Source organism: Chrysochloris asiatica, unplaced genomic scaffold, assembly GCF_000296735.1.
Source record: "Chrysochloris asiatica unplaced genomic scaffold, ChrAsi1.0 scaffold00200, whole genome shotgun sequence".
Classification (NCBI taxonomy): domain Eukaryota; kingdom Metazoa; phylum Chordata; class Mammalia; order Afrosoricida; family Chrysochloridae; genus Chrysochloris; species Chrysochloris asiatica.
In genome coordinates, this window is record NW_006408718.1 from 1663766 (window position 1) to 1689178 (window position 25413).

General features: G+C 40.9%; 1 protein-coding gene across 3 annotated transcripts in view; it reads right to left on the reverse strand.

Annotated features, from left to right (window-relative positions):
* LDB2 (LIM domain binding 2) overlaps positions 1-16559 on the reverse strand; it is a 602558-nt gene extending 585999 nt beyond the window's left edge. For 2 of the 3 annotated variants that reach the window (XM_006872483.1, XM_006872484.1), the window contains exon 1: positions 16327-16458. In XM_006872483.1, the coding sequence (XP_006872545.1) occupies positions 16327-16458 (132 nt within the window). Of the gene's footprint in view, positions 1-16326 lie in introns of all 3 variants that reach the window. The other variant, XM_006872482.1, reaches the window with a different exon arrangement.
* Positions 16560-25413: the final 8854 nt, after the last annotated feature.

The following is a 25413-nucleotide window of genomic DNA, read 5'->3' on the forward strand; positions in this document are numbered from 1 at the left end:
ATATAAAATAGTGTCAATTTTTAAAACATAAACAGATGTATGAATAAATCAAGGATCAACCCTATATTTTAAGAAGATTTAAAGCTATGGTGAAATAGTCAAAATTAATTTTAGTTAAAAGAACTGGATTCAAAAGGATGTTTCAATATGCTCCTAAGCATATAAAAATGGGTGCATTTTTGCATGAAAATTATATACTAAAAAGCCAATATGTTTTGCATAGGTTGGCGCAGTACTGGATAGTGTTACATTTTATTTTTCATAAGGTCACTGTGAGTCAGTACCGACTGGACGGCACCTAACAACCGAATTAAAGACAACTTTTATTTATGTATCTCTGCAAAATACTGTATTTTACAAACACTATGCATACACAATGCACTATATTTTTAAAAGCAAAAATATAGATATGCATTTTAAAGCAAATGCAACTGTATTTTAAATAAATTGACAGAGTTAAGAACAACCCTTATTTATCCAACATCAATACCATGACATTAAAAGCTCAGAGCTGTTCCTTGGAAGCCCTATGAAGTGTCACTATGGGTCGGAACTGACTCGATGGCACTCAACAACAAGACCAATATTATTTTAAGATATTTGGCAAACTGAAAAATGAGAATGATAAGTACTTAAAATATGAAAAATTTTATAGTATTGAAGTACAAATGTGCAGCCAGGTAAGATCTGGCTAGTTTCTGGAAATTATGTGGGTGTTTGGTATGCCTTCAAAAACCCTAGATCACTTCTGAATCACAGTCCGGGTAAGCTCTGCTATGTCTACACCACCATCATCAGAACTTCTGGCTAGCTGATCTCTAGTTCTTGTTGCTATTGTTATGTGCTGTCATGTCAGGTCTGACTCACAGTGACCCTGTGTAGGGCTTCAGTTGTGTGGCTGGTGGGTTTGAACCATCAACCTTGCAGTTTGCAGTCCAGTGCTTATCCTAGAGTACCAATCCTGAAATTGTGATCTTTGACTAATTTGTAAGCAATTGTTGTTGCTGTGTGTTGTTGAGTCAGTTCTGACTCATAGTGACCCTGTATAGGGTTTCCAAGATTGGCTGGTAGGTTTGAACAACCTTTTGGTTATCAATTCAGAGCTCATCCTACAGCACCACACCAGGGCTCATTGGAAGCAATGTTATTGCTGTTAAGTGACATCAAGTCGATTCAGACTCATAATAACCCTAAACAGGGTTTCCAAAGAAGCTCTGGTAGCTTAGTGGTATGAGTCAGGCTGATAACCTCAAGGTCAGCAGTTCGAAACTACCAGCAGTCCTGCAGGAGAAAGATGAGGCTTTCTGTTTATGTACTGATTTCCAGCCTGGGAAACCCTATGTAGGGTCACTATGACTTGGAACCGACTCCATGACACATAACCACCACCACCAGCACCAAACAACAGGTCATGTGTACCAATTGCCTAATTTCAATGTCAACTAAGAAATTTCAGTCAACTGTCAGGTAAGTATGTTTAAGATTTTAAGGTATAAGAAAAGCTACTTTCAATTAATACTACCAACTAGTAAATCTTGCTTATTGGTTTAGCTTCTGCTTATCTCCACAGATTTTCAGTGTCAAGATAAAACCTTCCCAAGTCCTAAAACTGTACCTCCAATGGGAAGCAAAACTTAACAAGTGCTCACCTTCCCCCCACATAAAAACTGGGAACAATTTAATGTTTGAACTTTGCAAGACATTTCTCGAGAAAGTTGATTAAAATGATCAGTAATGTGGAAGTTTAAATAAAGCACAGGTGTCCTAGTCTAGAAGCAGGTGTGATTTAAAGATTTCAATATGAAAAATCAAGGTGTTTCCACACTGACATTCCTGATACAATACCAATACAGTCTAACGCCTATAGGAGAAGCAGAGGCAGGTAGCTATACTACCTATCAGCTTGATCTGGTCAAGAAGCCACTGCTTAGTTGTTGTTGTTGTTAGGTGCCATCAAGTTGGTACCAACTTATAGCAACCCTATGTACAACAGAACAAAACACTACCCAGTTCTAGGCCACGCTCACAATTGTTGCCATGCTTGAGCCCACGGGTGCTGCCACTTGGCCAATCTATCTCGCTGGGGTCCTGCCTCTTTTTCTCTGACCCTCCACCTTACCAAACATGATATCCTTCTTCGGTGACTGGTCCCTCCTGACAATATGTCCCATAGTAGATGAATGGCAGCGCTGTTTGCTGTCAGTCCCAACATGCACGTGGCATTTCAGACATCAGATCTGTGCGGACACAGCGCCCTCACCGGAAGTGGATGCTGGATTGTGCATTGAGAATTGTTCCTCCTTAGAAGAAACGTCCAGTCAAGGCCAGGGAGCGTGTGCTTGCTAGTCCACTCTTGGGGTCCTATCTCAGTGCCCTGAGGCAGAACTGTCAACGTGAAGAATTTCCATATAATGTTGTCTCCACTGAGTTCTTAGATGAAACAAACTCTGATCACAACACAACATAGTGTTATGTCTAGTACATGAGTCAACTCTTTTTTTTTTCTTTTTTACTGATGTCTCCTTGGCAATATCTGTTTGCTTTTGTTTTTCTAAGTTTTTACTGTGAACTGGGTGATAGTTTATATGGGAGAACATCGGCTTTACACCATCGTTTCATTGCAATGATTACAATCTCCTCCATGCATCATCATTCAACAGTATTTGCTTCCATTCCCTGTTTTTTCTGTTTTTTTTTTTTTTTTGGGGGGGGGGGGATGTTCACAGAAACACTCAAGAATATATAATAATTTATACAACCAAAGGTCACATTCTGCAAGCCTGCCTCCTGGCCACCAACACACAGTCCCTCTCTTTCTGTGAGGCCCTCAGCTGCTCCCTCTCTCCATGGCCTCAGCTCTGCCTCCATCTCTGGTGTCGCTGCTTCTCTGGATAGGGTCCTGCATTCCGCTTGTGCTCTTCTACCTTGACCTCTGTTTTCTGGACTGTAAGATTAAGTACTCCCTCATTTTTGTTACAAAATGTCTACCTTTACAGTTTTGACAATTGCAATTAGTCATATAACAATTTCTCACCATTGAATCATAAGAATCTTATCTCCATCTCCTTTCACCAGACCCGTCTAACAAGATGAAATATATTCAGTGGGGACTCTACCTTCCCCTGCACACTCTTAAACTAAACTCCCTCTTGAACATTGGTGGTAGTTATGTACTGTGGAGTCAGTTCCGACTCATAGCGACCCTGTACAGGGTTTTCTAGGCTGTAAATCTTTACGGAAGCAGAAAGCCTCATCTTTCTCCCATGGAACAGTTGCAAAGTTGGCAGTTCAAACCCATCAGCCGCTTCTCAGAAACCCTATGAGTTGTAATTGACTCAATGGCACTTAACAGCAACAATTCTATGCATACACACCCTGGTGGTACAATGTTAGAGCTCTGCTGCTAACTTGAAAGGTTCGTGGTTCAAACCCACCAGCAGCTCCACAGGAGAAAGACAAGGTAATTTGCTCCTGTAAAGATGACAGCTTAGGAAACTCTAGGCAGAGGTTTAGCTACAGAAAACAGCAGCTATGGCAAGCATTGAAATTGTGTCCCTGTCCAAACATCTGACACCCATCTTTGTGAGAATTTTACCGTAATACCGGTTCAAAAACACAAATTAAACCCACACATCCTTTTCTTAGCACGAGATGGCACTCTGGGAATTACAACTGTGCCTTCCTTGATGAAAATTGGTCTGTGATGGGCTCAAAGGCATTTCTTTTTTCCAGCTACACTCAACAGAGCAAGATCCCAGTCTGCTTTCACCCATGAAGGCCCTCAAGTGTTTTAGTTTTTAACTTGCTGAAAAATCTCTCCTAGCTGGCCCCGGAGACTGTAGTGATTCATAGAAACTGCTCAGTGGCTCCCCCTTCCAGTGGCGCCTAGGGCATGATCCATTCCTGCCATTCCCTAACCAGGATTCTGCCTCAGGACAGTTCTACCGTTGAAGAGGGTTGCTATGAGTCAGAATTGGCTCAGCATCCAGCAACAGCAACTATATCACAGTGGCAATTCTCATGGTATCGTCAAGTATTACAAGAGCACCACATCTAAGTTCTCGCATGTTTTGTTGCAAGTGTATCTATTAAACTGAAATATACTAGTCTGCAGGTTAATGTGGTTCAAGCTCACCATCTGCTCCTTGGAAACCCTATACAGGCAGCATTGAGTTGGAGCTGACTCAACAACACTTAATGACAACAACAAGCCTACGCCATACAAAAGGGATTTTTAAAAACATTTTTAAGATATCAAGCAAAGGTGTGTGTTCTGACAATGGAAGTAGAGTCAGCCTCCTCATCGTCTCCATTTTCTGAGTACTGATGATAACAGGCATTTAACACACATTAACGGTGTTGCAGGAAGAGGCACCGGACTGCAAGGTCGGCTTGAACTGCCAGGTCCATGGTTCAAAGTCACTAGCTGCACCTAGGAAACCCTATACAAGGTTGCTGTAAGCCAACACCAACTCAACGGCACTTAACAACAACAACAACTCTATACCTCACAGACTAAGAAAGACAAGGCTCTGAAAAGCTAAGACATATTCCTAAAACCATACAGCAATAGTAGGCAGAGTCGGGGTGTAGGCTCAGCCCTGTTTTACTATAAATAAAACTCAGGTTCATAGTTTTTATTCTAAGCTTGTCACTCCTTTTACTCTAGAGAAAAGAAAATTCTGGTGAAACAAAAATTGTGCATATTCCCTAAAGTTAAGATACACATTTATACACACAATCTGATTTGACAAGCATCTCTCTCTCTCTCTCACGCACACACATGCACACACATGCACAAAAATTAGCAAATACAAAGTTATTACATACTGCGATATCGTACACTAAAGTAACCTTCCGTATTTTCTGCTGTGGGGGTCGGTTCAAAGAGCTAATTAATGGTCGTAGAAGCTCTGCCTACACTTCTAAGCACTCCAGGAAACACAAGGTTTCCTATCATAAAGTATATGCCAAACATAAGGTATCACCATTCCTATCATAGCTGTGGGCCCTCAGGGGGAGTCTAAAGAAACAGAGGGACTGGAAGTAGCAAATGAGAAGGAAAACACTAGGAGAAGTATAAATATTTTTCCATCAGAAGTCAGGAGACTCCCAACAGACTCACACTACCTGGAGGGTAAAATTCTCAGGCAAACACTTCCACCAGAGAAGACATTCTCATTTCTCTAGGCTTCTTTTTATTCTGTGAGTCTGTCTAGTGGAATGTTCTATCAGTGAGTGTTCCCAGGGCTCCTATGCTCCTAGATATTTCTCCAGCTGGACTTGCAGGCACATGCTTGTAAGACTCTGGGGAAATAATGGTTCTGGTATTAGTCAGAACGCCTGGGACCAGCACTAGTACAACTTACGTACCATTATTCAACAGAAAGGACCTTTGCCTGCACAGTGGTTAATTACTGAGCTGCTAACCATGGTGGTTCAAATGCACCCAATATCTCCATGAGAGAAAGACACACGACCTGCTTCTATCAAGATCTTTATTGTTGTTGTTAAATGCCAGGGAGTCGATTCGGACTCACAGTGTCCCTGCTCCGTGGGAGAAAGAGGAGGCTTTCTGCTCCTGTAAAGATTTACACCCTCAGAAACCCCGTAGAGGGTCGCTATGAGTCTGAACCGACTCCACGGAACATAACAACAACAACAGGAGTGGCCCACATAGTTAATGTATTCAACAGCTAATCAAAAGGTTGGAGGGTCAAATTGACCCAAAAGTGCCTCCAGGAAAGCCTTGGCAATTTGTTTTGGGGAAATTAGCCATTGAAAACCTTATGGAGAAAAGTTGTACTCTTACATATGAAGCCTCATGAGTCAGCGCTGAGAAATCCACTCAACGTTCCCTGTTTTGTTTCTATTTGTTTTGTTTGGTGGTGGTGTTTAATGAAGATACTATTACTGAGGGCAAAGGTCCAGAGAATGAAGCAAGCTTACAAGTCAAGTCAGTGGATCCCACAGAAGCCCTTGGTAGTTTGATTCTATGAGCATATGTAGGAGATAAATAGCAAGAACCTCTGGTAGCATAGTGGATTAGGAGCTGGGTGGTTAACCAAAAGGTCAGTACTTTGAATCTACCAGGTACTGTGTGGGCGAGAGATGAGACTTCCTGCTCCGATAAAGATTTACAGCCTTGGAAACCCTATACAGACAGGGTCACTGAAAGTTGGAATCAACTTGGTGGGCTACTCCCACCACGATCATAAAAGCCAAAAGAACTGTAAAGCAGAGCAAGGAATTTGGGGCTTATTCTTGGCTGAGGGGAAGCTGGATCTGATTTATACTTCACAATGTCACCCGAGTTACTCATAGAGAATGGATTCTTAGGTAGAAAAAGGGGGCAAGGAGAACAAAAGAGAGGCCACCTCTATTCCAAAGAGTGGCAATAAACCAGTGGCCATCCAGTTCTCTGCAACTCATGGCACTCCGCACATGTCAAAGCTGACCTATGATCACATGGTTCCTGGTGGTTGATGTTTAGAAGTAGCTCATGAGCATTTCTTCCAAGGCATCTCTGGATGGACTTTCAATTAGCAGCTGAGTGAATTATTACTTTGCACCATCCAGGGACTCCAAAGAGAGATAATAAACAAATAAACAGATAGATAAATAAACTTGATGCTACTGAGTCGAAACAGATGCAATTGTTTTGTTGTGTTATCATTAAGTGACGACAAATCGGTTCTGACTCATAGTGACTCTAAGTAGGGTTTCCAAGGAGTGAATGGTGAGTTTGAACCACCGACTTTATGGTTCAAACTGACCTTGTGGTCCAGTGCTTATCCTACAGTGCCACATGGAGATTTCCACAAAATTGTTAAGTGCCGTTGAGTCAGTTCCAACTCATAGTGACCCTGTAAAGGGTTTCTTAGAGTGACTGGTGGGTTTGAACTGCTGACCTGTGGTTAGCTCAGTTGGCAGTCTAGTGCTTATATTACAGCACCACACCAGGGCTCATAGTGGCCCTATTACAGAACGTATAACTGGCCCACAGGTTTCCAAGGCTATTAATCATTAGTGTGCGCACACTGTCACATCCTTCTCCTGTGGAGTAGCTGATGGATTTGAATCACTGACTTTTGGTTAGCCATCAAGCAATTAACTACTAAGGAACCAGGACTCCTTAAATACCAAATAAAAATGGGGAAAAAAGCCAATGGCATACAGCCAATTCCAATTCATAGTGACTCTGCAGGACAGAGAAGAACTACTCCTTAATATTTCCGAGACCATAAATCTTTATTGGTGCAGAAAGCCTCATCTTTCTCCTGCGGAGCTGCTGGTGAGTTTGAACAGCCAAACTTACAGTTAGCAACCCAATGAGGTTAGCTCCCAGTGCCACTAGGACTCCTTAAGAGAGAGAATAACTCAAAATCAAAGTGGTTGCCACTGTGTCAATTCCAACTCATAGTCACTCTGTATAGAGTTTCCTGGGCTGTAAATCTTTACAGAAGCAGTAAGTCTTATCTTTCTCTCCCCAAATAGTAGCTAGTGAGCTTGAATTACTGACCTTGTGGTTAGCAAGCCAGTGCTTATCCTACAGCATGATCATTGGCTTAAAATTTCCCCAGAATAACTCAGACTCCTCTTTTTCAGAAGTCTGTCAAACCATTAATGTTAATGAGCCTTTTGTTTGGAATGGATACTAGGACCAGGGCAGGATGTTCTTGTCATGAATTCTGATACAGAATGGTCAACCAGAGACAGCGTTGCCTCACCATCATGCCTCAGAAAAGAACACATAATGGGAGAATTGAAACATCCCAACCTGGGAGTGACCAGGCAGAGAGAGACACCTCACTGAGCCTCAGTTTCCTATATGTTAAAGGAACATCAGGCTGCATGTCTCTTAGGATCTTGTTGTTAAGGGCTCGATGGATCAAAGGAGGAGCTCCATCTCATCTCCAATAAAAAAGCACTCACTGTAAAGACAGTGCCTAAAGTCAGGCTGAGAGGGTAGGAGACAACCATCGTCTTCCACCGCACAGAGAACTTATGCAGACACTGTAGACTCTGAGGATTGGATCAAACCAGGAGAGTGACAAGATCAACTTGCTTGGAGTTCTTTTTCTTCCAAGTCTTTCTTTTCTCTAAGATTCTTAATTGATTGCTTGCCAAGAAAGCCAATAGGATACCACATTTGGTTCCTAATTTTCTTACATTGGTTATTACTGGGGAGAAACTGACATCTCCAAAATAAGACTGCTTTGACACTCATCCCATGGCAGTTTCCAACAATCATCCAAACACCCTCCTTTACTCTTTCTGCAGGGAAATCTAACTATTTCAAGTACAAAATAGAATAAGATGGTTATGCATAGCATTCTGTAATAATTCCAATGAGTTTTCAGATAAAATGGAACATATATAAAGATCTTCAATAGAGAGTGACATTTCGTTATTTTTTCCCAATGACCAGGATGTATTTGGACCTCACAAGTTCCAACTTCAAAATAAATCAGATAAAAATGAGTAGAACCAAGTCAAGAAGATAGGGTCCAATTCACAATAAAAGCTTTTTTTAAACAAAACAAGAAGATAGGGTCAACTTCCAAGTCATTTCCAAGTCAACCTGTCCTGGCATAAAACGAATGTTTTCATCTAATAAATATACACGGTGACAATGGAATCCTGCTGCTGTTAAGTGACGTCAAATTGGTTCTGACTCATAGCGACCCTGTGTATGGTCATTTACCTTTGCAGAAACAGAAAGCCTTATCTTTTGCCCACTAAGCAGCTGGTGGGCTCAAACCACTGACCTGGAGGTTATCAGTATTTATCATACAGAACCACAGTGATCCCATAATAAATGTATACTGGTGATACTGGAAGCCTAGCAACAATTTATTTCAAGAAAGTTGTTATAGTAAAGTAGTGAAGTACACAAATTCAGGAGCTAAGTTACCAACTGTGTGACACTGAAAATTTCACTTAACCTCTCTGTTCCCAGCTTTCTCATTAGAGAAAAATTGTTACAGATGTTAATAGCACCTAACTTACAGGATGATAATGAAAGCTTCAGGAACTGAAATCCAAAAAACACCTAGCACCATACACATCTTATAGTAAAGATGCCAAAAACACTAGCCAACGTCATCATTAGTACCTTTCAATGACATGTTGTTGTTGTTGTTGTTGTTACGTGCCACCAAGTCCATTCCAACATATAGTGATCCTATATAAGGTTTCTGAGGAGCAGCTGGTGGGTTTGAACCACCAGTTTTGTGGTAAGCAGATCAATTTATCCTACAATGAGCACCACATTCAATACACATGTTGTTGTTGTTAAGTGCCATCGAGTCGATTCTAACCCATAGTGACCCTGTATAAGGTTTCCAAGAAGCAGCTGGTGAGCTTGAACCACCGACCTTGCAGTTGAAATGACTTTGCAGTCTGACGTATTAGCCCACAGCGCCACACCAGGACTCCTCAGTACATATATACACCCACCATTTCAGAAGAGTCACTTTCATTTCTCCCCTTTCACTACTAAATTGTAAGACAGAAAATACCATGCCATCTCTGTATTTCCAGACTCTGACATAGTCATTGCTTGAAGTATGAAAACTTTGAAAAGAATGACTGGATTGTATTTTAAGTATTAATCTATTAACTCTTGCCTATGTTCAAATACAGTAGCTCTTTTAGCGTAGTGGTTACGAGTCAGGCTGCCAGCCTCAAGGTCAGCGTTCGAAATTACCAGCAGTTCCGTGGGAGAAATATGAGGTGTTCTGGTCCCGAAAAGATTTACAGCCTCAGAAATCCTGTGTAGCGTCACTATGAGTCAGAACCGACTCCACGGTACTGAACAACAACAATGTTCAAATACGAATCAATCAATGCATTTGAATTATGGTGTTATCAAGGAATATTGAAAGGACTGTGGATTGGCAGAAGAGAAAAAAAAAAAAAAATCTGTCTTGGAAGACTTGCTACCAGAATTCACCTTAGAAGTCAGGATGGCGAGACTTTGTCTCTCATTCTTTGGACATATTACCAGAAGGGACCCTCCCTGGAAAAGGACAACATGTTTGGAAAAGCAGAGGGTAATCGGAAAAAGAGGAAGATCCTTAACAAGATGGAAAGAGAGGGTGGCAATAACAATGGACTCTAACAATAATGAGGAGGAGGATGACAGAAGACCAAGCAGTGTTTCCTTTTGTTATGCATAGGGTCACTAGGATTCCGCACCTGCTCTTTGGCACCTAACAACAACAACAGTGTTCAAATACTTGCAGTCAGAATTTAAATTGAAAATAAAAGAAAGCCTAGGTTCAACATGACTAAAGCAAAACAATATCTTTGTCAGAAAATGACAAAAGTATGTGTAGTATCTGGTGTGTGTGTGTGTGTGTGTTTTAAAATGTTCCTTTCTCTAGCATGTCACTGTGTGATAGTTTTCCTAGATGGATTATTTTTTGGAAACCCTCCCCTCCAAGCCAAATAAGGAATTATATGAATCTTGTTCTTGACAAGTCAGAAAGTTGGGTGTTTGGGGTTGTTTGCTTTGTTTTGTTTGTTCAGAAATGGGGTGTTCTGGGGTCCTGCCTGGTTGAAAAAATAAAATGAGTTGATGGGGAGGACAGTAATAAAAGGGGATTTATAACCCTGTTCGCCATACAATTCAAATTCATTTCTTTCTGTAACACAAACACAAAGCTAAAAGCTGACAAAATGCATACAGTTTACATCTTGTATCATAATTTATACACCAAAGGAGAAATTTAAACTTGCATTGATTTTAGACTGATAAGAATCTGTTCAAAGCCAGTGGAGAGACTTTCTTTTATTTTATTTTCTTTTCTTTTCCTCCTTGGTTTCCTATGAATAGTTAGTTTGCAGCAATTTTTAATTAAAAACAGTTCCACAGTAAGAAAGACAGAAGAAAAAAAAAATAGACTTCAGGAAAATAAAATCAGTACAAGAGTTCTGCAATTTGTTTTCTGAGGCCATGTAGAGATCTGAAAAAAAAAGAGGGGTTGGAAGCTCTCATTTTTAAAAACTGCACTTTTGGTTTCATTTAACATTTTCAAAATAGCTTTCCTTTCCACTCCAAACCCCCTCCCCCAACTCCTCAGCAACCCCTTACGAAAAATGTGGAGCTCTGTGTTTAACACTAAAAATCAATCCTATAGCTCAACAACTTTTTTTTTTTCTTTGTAAATTTCGGGGGTGGGGAGGGTGGAGGGGAATATTAGGAAGCATTATTGCAAAGCATTTTTCCTTCATCCCCGATCCCCCCATCTATCCAAAACTCCTAATCTCATTTTAACTAGACTCCATCTGAACATCCATGATCCTAAGCTGGCCTATGAATAAACATGATGTTACAAGTTGAAATGCCTTTGACTGAAGTATATAAAAATGTAGCTGAAAGAAAAGAGACTTCAGCCCCTCAGCCCCTCCTACCCTCTCCCAGGGGAGTTTTAGAGTTGAGCTGAGGAGGGGTGAGAAGTCTCAGATTGAAATTTCAAGGTCTTCAAACATTTTTAATATTCATGCTCAAGCCTATTAAAAAAAAGTAACAACCGGGTATTAATGCTAATAAAATCCTTGTGTGTGTGGCTTCCAGTTTTAATCACAGTTTTCACATTTGGAGTGGGATATGTAATATTGATAAAAGAAAAAAAGAATCTTAAAACAGAAGAAATACTCATCAGGGAATCATGACGGTAATTTATTAAAATAAATTGTGCCAACAAGGAAAAAAAAGTATATTTTAAAATATTTTCATTCGAGTAGAGCCATTTCTGGTCATCTGAATGAGGGAACAATGTACAGAAGAGTTAAGTACAATAGCAAAGATTTTTATAACTTTACTTGACAAACTGTCTTAAATTCTATAATAAACAGTTAATTCCCCTCACTTGAAATAATGTCCACCAAGATGCTCATATACGCAACTGGCATTTTTTTTTTCTCATAGCCTAGACCCTGCGAGATTAAAAAAATAATAATAAAATAGTGCGGTTATTATTATTGAAGCTTTTTACAGACTAAATGCTGAAGTCTTCGGCACATTATTTCTAAATTTTATCTGACTGTATTCGCTTGTGCAATAGTCAACAATATAATTCCGCGGTTGCATTTCTTCCAAAATACATGTGGGACCACAAGACCATTCAAATACATTCATTTTAGAATAAGTCCTGGTCAACCCGTGGCATCATTCACAATGGAAAATACAAGCCCCCTTCAATGGACTAAGAATTATAAAGAACAACAAGGAAGACCTTAAGCTTTTCTTAATTTCATTTAAAGGGGTTAGGGAGGAGGCAGCCACACATTTCTTTATAAAGTTCCACTAGGCTTTGGTGTTGCAAAGTAATTGTATTTTCCAGAACATTGAAACCAAACCGGCATGCAAACTATCTTTCTGTTGTTGTTGTTGTTGGCTTTTTAAGGCATTCACATTTCTTGAGCAGAGGTCAACTCCTATAATCTCTCAGACACTGGCTTTCATTTGGCCGATCTAAATCGTGTCAAGTGATAGAATAAATGTAACGGTGAAGATAAAACCTAGCAGATGCCAGAAATAGCTCAACAGGAGGAACTCCAACACCCCAAAAGGCACCAGAACAGTGGTTTTCAAGGAAGGGTACCAAACAAGGCCCTCAAACTCTCTTCCATCTACTGATTAATTTCTTGGCTAGTCAACATGAGTTTATTGAGGACCTACTTGGTTCCAAGAACTGTTTTAAACTCCATCTTTAAACAAGATTTCTCCACCCATTATTTCCTGCTGCTTTCAGTTCTTCTTGTTCAGTGCAGCCTAATGGGTTCTGACTCATAGCAACCCTGTATAGGGTTTCCGAGGAACTGCTGGTGAGTCTGAACCACCGACCTTGAGGTCAAACTGACCTTGCGGTCCATTGTATTATCCTGTGGCTCAAGCACTCTTTGTGAACTTGAACTAAATCCTGTGAGTTAAGAAATCCTTTCTGTGCCTTTTATTAGAATCCAAATACTTGGACCTAGGAAAGAAAACCAGAATTTTTGCAGAATCAAAGTTTTATTTTCAAATTGAAAAGGCCTCTGCAGGTAATTTGCAGGTTAGGAGCAGGTTAGTTTGGGAGCAACAGAGATGAGTTAGACACTTGGCTTCTGAAGGGAATAGTTTAATGTGTTGGGAGCAACACATTAATCCCCAGGAGAGAATTCCTGAATGTCAGGCACACAGAAGAAAGGTGTGTAGTACACAAGGCAGGTGAGCATTGTGGTTCTTTTCTACTTTCCTTCCATGAGAAGGAGGTTTCTAGAAAATGTCTCTAAACTTGATTCACTGTTCACGCATCAGAAACTGATTTGCTGCTCTTCTTTTTCAGACAAGTCTATGTTCACAAATTCAAACAGGAATGGAGAGCTAGAGGTATGTGTGTGGTATAGTGGTGGTATTAAGTGCTCTAGAGTCAGTTCTGACTCATAAAGGCCCTATATAGGATTTCTGGGGAGCAGACCTTGCAGTTAGTTGTCCAGTGCTCACTGGTGGTGGAGGTGGTGTGCCTTGAAGTCAGTCCTGACTCATAGTGACCCTGTATAGGGGTTCTGAGGTTGTAAATCATTACAGTGGCAGAAAGCCTCATCTTTCTCCCATGGAACAGTTGGTAGTTTCAAACTTCTGACCTTGAGGTTAGCAGCCACTCATAACCACTAGGCTATGAGAGATCCTTAGAGCTCATAGTGCAGAATACTATGCACTATGGGAGTGAGCACCAGGAGAGAGGGAGAAAAAAAGAACCAATTCTCTACCAATAGTGGGATGCACTAGCTATTCCAAAATTAACGGCTAAACAATTTATTTGACTTTTTGTGTGAATAGATTAGTAACTCCTATGGGGTCCCATTGTATTTTATTTCAACCAATCCCTTTATGGGACTTAGTACTGAATTTTATCAAAAAATAATAATTGTTGGTAAAGGCACAGTGTAACTTTTCTGTGAAAAGTGATTGTTATTTTTCCTCAGTACTTTCCAATCACACATCATGCACAATATTGAACAATGTATATTCATTTTTCAGTCTCCTGGGAGCAATGAACTCATTCTCTTTTTTTTTCCCATATGAAATAAAAACACATGTATGTCATGGGATTCATAATATCATGTACAACTTGGTCAAAAAAAAATACCCAGAGTAAGTGTCAAGACAATTACTGGAATAATTATAAAGAAAAACATCTAACATCTAAGTAAGAGGTGGAAAGGTTTGGGGCATGTATGTTTATGGGCACCACTAGGACACAGCGAGAAATAGTTCCTGGTTTTATGGTCACAGTTAGAAAGGTTTAAAAGAATCATCAGAAATTGTCGCAGCAAGTGCTCCTCTCCTGGTTCTTGAGCTAAGAAACAGTGTTTTCTATTCAGAGAAAAATCTTTACAAGTAATACCCCATAATCCAAAAGTTAAGAGTTCCCAAGTTTAACTCTCACAAAAAATAATGTGTCATTGTGAAACCACATACTATTAATGGGAGGCTTGTCAAAGATCTTTTCTCAAATGTAAAACAAACAAAGGGACTTGACTCTACCCTGAGGAGTTTTAATGAGTGACAGGGCAAGGCAAGTCTCACAGAGGCATGGCCAAGGTCAGAAGCGGCCAAGTTGTCAGCGAGGTGCACAGGTGAAAGAGATCAGGAGTCTTCCTGAGTTCCTAACGGTACGAGCTTCTTAGAGAATGCCTCAAAAAACTTTCTAAAACGTCAGCTGGACACAGATTATTTTTTAATTCTGTTGCAGAACAAGAATTGAGTCACAGTGGCCTCTAATCTATTATAAAAATCATACTTTAAATAGCATATTTATAACTCTGTATTGTAATTGATGGGTGCCTGAACCAGAAGACAGTTTCTACCCTCCTAATTCAGAAAGCTGGCAACTTCAACCAATAGTTTTTTGAGGGAGTTTAAGTTTCCAACATACAGGGGCACAGATCTGAATGAGACAAACACACACAAGAACACACATAAATATCATTTACTTCCAAGAGCTCACCGCCCTAAGCAAACTAGAAGTAACCCTTCCATAGAAGCTTCTATAGCTTCTGTGGATAGCAATACAGATAAATTAGAGTTAACATCTCTGGTGCATTAACATGTAAAGAAAATGGCAGTGATACAAACAGCTTGGTTTAAAAAAAATCAGTCCTTCTCTAGAATTTAGCCAATCAGAAAGCAGGTCACATCTTGTTAGCTGCATTAAATACATTAAGCGTCATGAATTCTCCATGGCTCACTTGACAATTCCAGCATGTGTATTTTCTTTTCTAATGCATCCTCAATTGCTTCCCTTTTCAGAGTTGAGAGTCAATAATCCATCTGCAATTCCACCACAGCTAGTCTCTAAAAAACTCTTTTGCCATACACGCTCCTGGCATTTGCAGTCTGCAGAAAAGACTAAATTCCACTTTTCAGGAGACTTGGGAGCTCCCACAACAAACTCTTTTTCAGAACACTTCAACATAAAGCCCCAACTTCCAGGCACCTGGAAACCCAGTAGTAAGACCTGCCAGCTAAGCTAGTACAACATAAAAGTCAGCTGACATTAAAGATTTAAATGGCAGGAGGCAAGTCTAGAGTTTTGCCTTTAGAAAGTTCCAAAAGTCTTGTCTGCCTTCTACTCCCAGACTTTGCTCTCTTAGGAGGCTGAGTTCCCTCTCAGGCAGGCACACAATCACAAGTATGCAAAAACTAGAGCTCACTCAAATGCTGATTCAACTCCAGACAAAGGTAGGAGCTCCCTAGGAGGTAACCACCACAGGAGTCTTGTCAGGACCCCTCTGGTCCAAGGCGGCTGAAATTCACAAGGAAATTCACAAACATGTGTCCCTCCAGGGCTAGTTCTAAAAGTAAGCAGCGTGACTCTTCTCTCCCTAAACCTCGATTTTGATGACTTGGGAAAAGCAAATGCAAGTCACAGCAGACCTCCTCCTCCGGGATTTGCTAAAATATACATATATTTTTTTTCTGATGCAAATGATCACAAAAATCTCTTGCAATTCCATCTCAACAAACACAACAGGCGCAACTCAGAACCTAGAATTCCCCCAGTCCCGGGAAAGCACTGTTACTAGAGACCGGGCTGGAGGATCCAGTGGTGGTACTGTCTATTTCAGGATTCCGGCAGAAACTGTCCCCTTGCTCCAAGAGTTGCTGAGCCTGGAAGCTCGGGCGTTCAAACTAGTAGCTCCTTCCCATGTCCGCGGTAGTACCTAGTGGGACACTTTCCATCGCATTCCACCTGAAACCCTAGGACAAGCCCATGCACAGTTGAGAAACACACACACACACAAACACACGCCCAAGGCTAGAGAACTTACCTCTGTACGAGACTGCAGTCGCTTGTTCATCTCATAGATTCGGTACTCTGGCTGTACCATGTAAGGTGTATGTCTCCTATAAAATGGGCCGAAAGGAGAAGAATAGAAGGGGTCATGTGGCGTGCTGGACATCTTGCCTGCTTGTCGAGAATCAAGCTCAACAGAGTAGCAGGAATGTCCATGCAGAGCACATGGGCTGTGTTCTTCGCAGTACAAAGTAGACGCACGCACACACGCTCTCTCTCTCTTTCTCACACACACACACACACACACACATAGAGCAGGCAAGCAGGCAGGCAGCCTGAGCACGCTGGCTGGGAACTGCTGTGGGGGCCCTCAGTAGCGAGAGAGGAGAGGGAGAGCGGGAGAGGAGGGAGGGAGGAGGGAGAGAGCTCAGGAGAGGAGGCAGGGAGGAGGGAGCTCCAGAGAGGGAGGGAGGGAGGCTGGTAGGGAGGAAGGGAAGGAAGGAGGGAGACCGACACTGGATAGCTTTAGGCACCACTGCTTGTTTTTAAAGAAGCGGTTTGTGGAGAGGTTATTTCCTGTCCACACTGGAAAACTAGTTCACTAATATAATTCTGCTCACAGTCTGACAGAGGTCTAAGGTTTGGGTTGCATTTTTTTCCCTCCAGCCAGGACCCTTCACAACCTGATTGCTAAGCTTGTTAGCATAGAGGTGGTTTAACCGCTGCCTGAGCCGCTCCCGCACCCCCTTACAGCCACACCATTGTCATGTATCAGAAATGTGATTACTACAAAACACAGAAGCACATTGGAGACCCCTGGACTCTGTCATATGCAAAGATTGCTCTCCCAACACACTGATGCTCCCATGGAGTTTTGGCTTTACTTGCTTATTATCTTCTTTGTATTTGGAACCTTTCTCACAGGGGCCCTAGCCCTGCCCCTTCACACCTTACCTCAGGAGACTTCCTTCAAGCTCTCTAAAGGAGGTTTCAGGGGACCTGGATTCAGGTTACCATGGCATACTCAGGTGAAAACTATTTTTCTGAAAGTTGTTGTTGTTAAGTGCCTTTGAGTGTACTCCGACCCATAGCGACCCTGTATACGGTTTCCGAGGAGCAGCTGGTGAGCTTGAACAGCCAACCTTGCAGTTCAAACGGCTTTGCAGTCTGGCCGTTAACCCACAGCGCTACACCCTCTAAAATAAATCCAAAATACAATATGGTCTTCTTCACTTGGGAAAAAAATTCCAAAAGCAGACCTCCCAAATAGATAGGAAAAGCAAAGAAAGAGAAAACTCCCACATATGTGACCATGGAAAAGTCAGTTGAGTAGGAAATTATAGATCATTGAATGGATTATCCCAAAAACCATTTTCAACTCAAATGGAGACAAAGTCTTCCTTTTCCAAGATTATTACAGCATATCAATCTTTTTCCCACTGTGGCATGTGATAACTAGGAATAAATTTAAACAGTTTGTGAAAGGGAAAATAATTTCTACCCAGAATTAGATCTATATGAAAATCAGGTGTCTCTGGGTGGAGCAAAATGTCACTGCATGTCTGCTAACAGAAAGATTGGTGATTCTAATAAAATCAGTGATGTCACAGAAGAAAGTCCTGGAGATCTACGTCTGAAAGATCAGCACCACCAAAAAGCCTGTGGGACACAGTACTACTCTGCAACACATGGGTCTCCATGAATCAGAACTATTACTTGTAAATGTAACAATCAAATTCTGCCAGACTCACTGATATTCACACATAGGCCCCTTAAGGAAAACCTAGCCCATGAACATGCTCAATGTCTTGGTCAAATACCTACTTAGAACAGTGATACAGAAGAATGAAAAGAGATCACCAAAATGTATGGTGCACGTAAGATCGGAACGCAAATAAATGCAAATGAGACATTTCTTCTTTTTTAATGAGCAGATTAATTAACTTTGTGCCCCAGTCATGACTTGGGGTATCTCCAAGTCATGAGCCAACAGAGGATAAGATATTGCTAATTCTGCAATTTTACACTCGAGAACACTCAGGAGCAGAAACAGCCCCAAATTGCTGGCTTGGTCAGTTTCCTTCTATAATAACATAAAAGGCTTGCAGGGTTCGCCCTAAACTTCTAGTGAAGTAATGTTGCTTGCCAGGATGAGATTAGAGAGGAATCTTAGACTAAGGGTGCTTGGTACTTCTGCCAAAAGACCCCAAGGTGGACCTGCATGTTATAGTTTCAGGTTTCATTACAAATCCAAAACCTGGACGAAATCAGCAGCAAATTTTGTCAAAATGTGTAACCTTCTAAAGACAGGATTTCAAACAAGTTTGGCCTGATTTATGCCTTGGTACGGAGGCCACTGAGAAGAAACAGTCCGTGGTATTTAAATTTCCCAATGAAGGCAATCCAAGGGCCTGCTGATTGGGTTGTTGCAGTATACGAGTCAAAATAACACCTAGAAAGTATTATGGATGAAAAAGTGGAAAACCCCTGAAATCGCACGTAGACCAGGCCTTTTTAAATAAGAATGAGTTTTTATCTCCTTATTTCTTTCAGGCTGTTCCTAGTTATCATCAGAACTGTATCTTTCTGGTTCTACCTCCCATTGACAACAATTGGATTCGAACACAGAGCAATCTTATAGGCACAGTAGAACTGCCCATAGGGTTTCCAAGACTGAATTTTTATGAGAACAGACTGCATCATCTTTTTCTCCATGAATAGCTGGTGGAGTCAAACAACAGACCTTTGGATTCGCAGCCTAATATTTAACCCAGTGCACCACCATGGCTCCTTGTTGTGGTAGACTTGTTGTTGTTGGGAAGTACCAAAAAGTCAGTTCTATCTCATAGCAACCCTGTATAGGGTTTCCAAGGAGCAGCTGGTGGGTTTGAACCGCTGATCATGCAGGCAGCCATCCAGTGCTGATCCTACAGTGCCACACCAGGACAGACTCCACATACAGATAGCCCTGGAGTTTGAGCTCCATCATTTGTCAACTGCACAAATTCAGTTGTCTCCAAAATAAATGTCACCCAAACCGTAATATAATGCTCCAAAAAATAGAGTCTTCAGACTCCAGTCTCCTTGCGCTCAAACTCTCACTCTCTTCCCTATTGTTTGTAGGAGAATAAAGCTGCAAGGTCTCTGCTTTTCTACCTGCCAATAGAAAACTGTCCAAGCTCCTGATCATGGTCCAAGGACTGACTCCTCAAGACAAGCCTCCTTTCTGCCTTTCTGGTCCTGTGTCTCCTCCCTTGAGAATCACTTGTGTTTACTAATTCACTTACTCAGCAGACATTCCATTCACCATGGGTAGAAGCATCAGCTATATAGCTCACCCAGACTAATGTCAACCAGGGTTCCGCCTTTTACTCACTGTGTAAACTGGCCCTCTATGACTCAATCATCTCAAGTGTAAAATGGCCATCATGGTAGCAACTAATCCATTAGACCGTTACAATCGATCCATCAAGATAATTCACTTGAATATATGAAATAAGACACAAATCCTGGTGTGGAGCTGTAGGTTCAGCACTGGAGTGTGAACCACAAGTTTGGCAGTTCAAACCCACCATCTGCTCCTCAGGAACCCTATACAGGGTCATTATGAGTTGGAACTGACTTGGAGGCACATAACAACAATATAGTCATGCAAATAACATGCTCATTATTAGGAATCCCTGGTGTCAAAAAAAAAAGTTCCGTGCTCAGATGATAATTGAAAGGTTGACAGTTCAAATGCACCTAGAGGCATCTCAGAAGAAGTCTTAGCAATCAACTTCTGAAAGATCACAACCACTGAAAATCTGGATCAGATGGGGCAACTATAAGTTGCAGTAAACTCAGAGGCAATTGGTTTAATTCTGAAATATTTTCTTAGAGTCCAAAGATGGTGAAAATGTTCAACATTCTCAGCTGCTAGCCAAAAGGGTGTAGGTTATGATCCTTCCAGATAGGTCTCAGAAGAAAGACCTAGGCATGTACCTCAGTATAACAAAAAGAGTTAGTCTTAAATACCTTAGGAAACAGTTCTACTCTGACACACACAGACTCATCATCAGTGCAGTCAACTCAACAGAAACTAGATGGCTGACTGATTATAACACTTGCTTCTTGTTGTTATTGTGTGCCATGGAGTCAATTCCAACTCATAGTGACCATGTATAAGATTTCTGAAAGCTGGTGGTGGGTTTGAAGTGCCAACCTTGAAGTTACCACACCAGTATTTATCCTTCATCTGTTGTTGTTGTTGTTGTTGTTGTTAGGCACCATTGAGTCAGTTCTGCTCATAGCTGCCCAATGCACAATAGAACAAAACACAACCAGGTCCTGCACCATCTCACAATTGTTGTTATGTTTGAGCCCACTGTTGCTGCCACCGTGTCAGTCCATCTCATTGGGGGTCTTCCTCTCTTTTGCTGACCCTCCACTTTAGCAAGTAGAGATGGTCCCTCTTAATAACATGTCCAAAGAATCAGATAAAAAGTCTTGCCATCCTGACTTCTAAGGAACATTCTGGCTTTACTTCTTCCAACACAGATTGGTTTGTTCTTCTAGCAGTCCCTGGTACTTTTAATATTCTTCTCCAACACCATAACTCAAATGCATCCATTCGTCTATGATCTATCTCCCTTATTCATTGTCCAACTCTCATACTGTCTAATATTTAATATAGGGCTTGAGTCAGGCATACGTTAGTCCTTAAATTGACATCTTTGATTTTGAACATTTTAGAGAGGTCTTGTACAGTAGATTTGCCTAATGCAATACGTCACAGGATTTCTTGACTGCTGCTTCCGTGAATGTTGATAGCAGTTCCAAGCATAATGAAGTGTTTGACAATTCCAATATATTCCGTATTGATCATAATGTTATTTGTTGGTCCAGTGGTGAGGATTTTTGTTTTCTTTATATTGAGATGCAACCCAGACTGAAGGTCTTTGATGTTCATCAGTAGTATTTTAAGTACTCTTCGCTTTCAGCAAGAAAAATTGCATCATATACTTATCGCAGGTTGTTAATAAGCCTTCCTCCAACCCTCATATCAGGTTCTACTTCATGTAATTCAGTTTATTGGGTGATTTGCTCAGCATACAGATTGAATAAGCATGGTGAAAGATTACCACCCTGGCACACTTCTTTCCTGATTTTAAGCTATTCAATGTCCTTGTTTAAACCATTCAGTGTCAGCTCAAATGACTATTTCTTAATCTAGGTACAGGTTGCTCAGGAGAACAATTTAAGTGTTCCAGAATACTTATTCTCTGCAATGTTGTCCATAGCTTGTCATAATCCACATCATCGAAATCGTCTTCGTAGTCAATAAAGCAGAGGTAAACATCTGTGTGGTATTTTCTGCTTTCAGCCAGAATCCATCTGATGTCAGCAATGATATTCCTCAGCCCACATCATCATCTGAATCCAGGTTGAAGATCTGGCAGCTACCTGTCAATGCACTGTTACAGCTGTTTTTAAATTATCTTTAGCAAATTTTCACTTGCATGTCATATTAAGATAATGTCCGATGCTTTCCACATTCCTTTGAGTCACCTCTCTTAGGAATGGGCAGACATATGAATCTCTTCCTATCAAACTGCTGACCTCGTGGTTCAGAGTCCAGTGCTGATTTTACAGAACCACACCAGGAGTTAATTTTGTCCATAGAACTTTTCAATATTGTAAGTTGAGGCTTGAATTTCTTCTTCAGTTCTTTCAACTTGAGAAATGCTGAGGGTGTTCTTCCCTTTTGGTTTTCTAACTCATGACCTTTGCACATTTCATTATAATACTTGACTTGGTTGGTTTCAGCTGCCCTTGGGCATATTCTGGTCAGCCGTCTTACTTCCTTGTTTCTTCAGTTTGCTTGATTATCTCTATGCTGGAGAGCAAGTTTTAGAGTCTCTTCCAACATCCATTTTGGACTTCCCTTTCTTTCCTGTCTTCTTAATGACCTTTTGCATGCTTTCTGGATTATAACCTTGATGTTATCCCATAGCTCTTCTGGCCTTTGGTCTTTAGTGTCTAATGCATCAGATACATTATTGAGATGGTCTCCATTTTATGTGGGATATATTCAAAGACATATTTTGACTCTCATGGACTTGTTTTAATTATCTTCAGCATCAGACTGAACTTGCCTACGTGCAACTGATTGTTCAATCATCTGCCCCTGACCTGGTTTTGAATGATAATATGGAGCTTTCCCACCGTCTCTTCCCACAGATGTAGTCAATTTAATTTCTGTGTTTTCCATCTGGTGAGGTCCATGTGTATAGTCATCTTTTATATCTTTTTAAAAAGGTAATTGCAATGAATAGGTCATTGGTCTTGCAAAACTCTATCATGTATAGAGCTTTTGCCACTTGACCTGGCAATGCCAGGATGATCAGAACTCAACTAGAAGAAGAAAAAAGAGGGGGAAAAAAAGAGTAATCCACTACAATTTGATGAACTTGACTTACACTTATGGCTGTAGTAGCTGAAAAGAGGAAACAAATCTTTACAGTGAGGATCATTCCCACCCCCTTGGCACACAGTGTTGACAGGGATGGGCAATGTAGACATTGGCTACCCAAAATGGGGGGGAGGGGCTACAAAGGCAAGAAGTGACTGGCTTACAAGCTTTCAAGATGGAACCTAGATCTAGAGGGTGCAGGGAAAGGTAGACTCTCTACTGAGTGGTTTCCAGCCTGTCTGGATGGGGCTGATGAAAGGAGATGGAGATAAGACTCTTGTGGTACAATAGTGAATAACTACTATCACGACTGACTGTGAGGGTCGGAAATGTAAAGGTAGATGTTTTGTAACAAAAGGAGGTGATTGGTTGATTTTGCAGTCCAGGAGCAGAGGTCCCTGGGGTAATCAAGTGAGAAGAGCAGAGTGTGGGACCCTACCCAGAGAAGCAGTGACTCTAGAGATGGAGGCAGAGACAATGACATGGAGAGATGGAGTAGCTGGGGACTCTGGACTCAGAGAGAGAGGGGGGCTGTGTGCTGACAGTTGGGGGGCAGGCTTGTGGGGTGTACCTTTTGGTTGTTTGAGGATACATGGAGGGGATTGTAATCAGTGCAATGGAATGAAATACGATAGGATGAATGTAAAGCTGACATTCCCCCATGTAAACTATCACATAATTCACAATAAAAACTTAAAAAAAAAAAAAAAAAAACTCTATCATGCAATCTCCAGCATCATTTCTATCACCAATCCACATTTTCCAATCACTGATCCTTCCTCTTTCTTTCCGACTTTGCATTCCAATCACCATTCATGATCAATATATCTTGATTGCATGTTTGATCAATTTCAGACTAAAGAAGAAATAGAATTCTTTCATTTCATCATCACTGGTTTTAATAGTTGATGTGTACATTTGAATAATGGTGGTATTAACTTTTTCTTGTTTTGTTTGTTTGTTAAGTGCCATTGAGTTGGTTCTGGCTCATACAGACCCTGTATAGGGCTTCTAAGGAGGGCTAATGACTTTGAACTGCTAACTTTAAGGTTCAAACCAATCTTGTGGTCCAGTGCTTATTCTACATCACCACACCAATGTTTCTTGTAGGCATATAAATTTTATCCTATCACAGGAAGTTTTATATGTTTTGAAGTACAACACTGCCTATGATAGAATAAGATTGATATTGTCTAACTTGTTCTGCATTTCTCAAGCTAAATGAACGGAAGGAAAAATCAAGCCTCCATGTGCAATATTGAAGGATTCTGTCAGCTTGTCCTACCATGGTAACATGTGTGTTGCTCTTAGGCTGGAAGCTATGCCACGGATATTTTAAACACCAGCAGGGTACCCCCATGGTAGACATGGTTCAGCAAAGTTCCTAGACAAAGACAGATTAGGAAGGAGAGGCAAACTATTTCTGAAGGTTTAGCCACTGAAAAGCTTATAAATAGCAGGGGGGTGTTGTCTTATAGAGAATCATCAGATCATTAAAACATTATGGATAGCATTAGAATTTTGTCAGGTATGGTGCCAGAAATGAACCCCTCAGGTTGGAAGGCTCAAAATACAACTGAGGAAGAGCTGCTTCCTCAAAATAGAGTTCACCATGATGACACAAATAAAATTAAAGCTTTCATTGCCTTCAATGGCTGATGGGACACAAGTCAAAATGAGGAGAAACAGGTGCAAATATCCATTGATACTAAGAGCATGGAATGCATAAAGTATGAACTAAGTAATAATGGAAGTTGTACAAAATGAAATAGCATACATGGAATATGGATATTCTAGGCATTAGTGAGATGAAATGGACTGATATCAGCCATTTTGAATCAGATCATCATAGTTTACTAAGCCAGGAACGACAGACTGAAGAGAAATTGCATCACATTCATTACCAAAAAGAGCATTTCAAGATTTCTCTTGAAATACAACAATGTCTGTGGTAGAATGATATCCATACACCTGGCGCATAGGATAAACATTGGACCACAAGGTCAGTTTGAACTGCAAGCTTGGTGGTTCAAACTCACTAACTGCTCCTTTGAAACCTTACACAGGGTTGCTATAAATTGGAACCTACTCTACAGCATTCAACAACAACAAAGAGGTCCAGTTAGTACCATCATTATTGAAACTTATGCACCAACCACTAAAACCAACGATGATGGTATTGAAGAATTCTACCAAGTACTCCAGTGAGAAATTGTCCAAACATGTAATCATGATGTATTGGTAATTGTTGTTGTTAAATACCATGGAGTCGATTTCGACTCATAGTGACCCTGTACAGGGTTTCCGAGGCTGTAAATCTTCACGGGAGCAGAAAGCCTCATCTTTCTCCCGCGGAACAGCTAGTAGTTTTGAACTGCCAACCTTGAGGTTAGCAGCCCGATTCGTAACCACTATACTACCAGTAATTACTGGAATGTAGAAGTTGGAAACAAAGAGGAAGGATCAGTTGTTGGAAAATATGGCCTTGGTGCTAGGAAGGATGGTGGAGATTGCATGATAACAATTTACAGACCAATGACTTATTCGATGCAAATACCTTTTTAAAATAACATAAGAGTTGCTCATTGCTGGTCTGTTTCATGACCATGGTGATCAGGACGCTCAGCTGAAGCCTATCCCCCGTGCTTCATCCTGCATAGCTTCCAG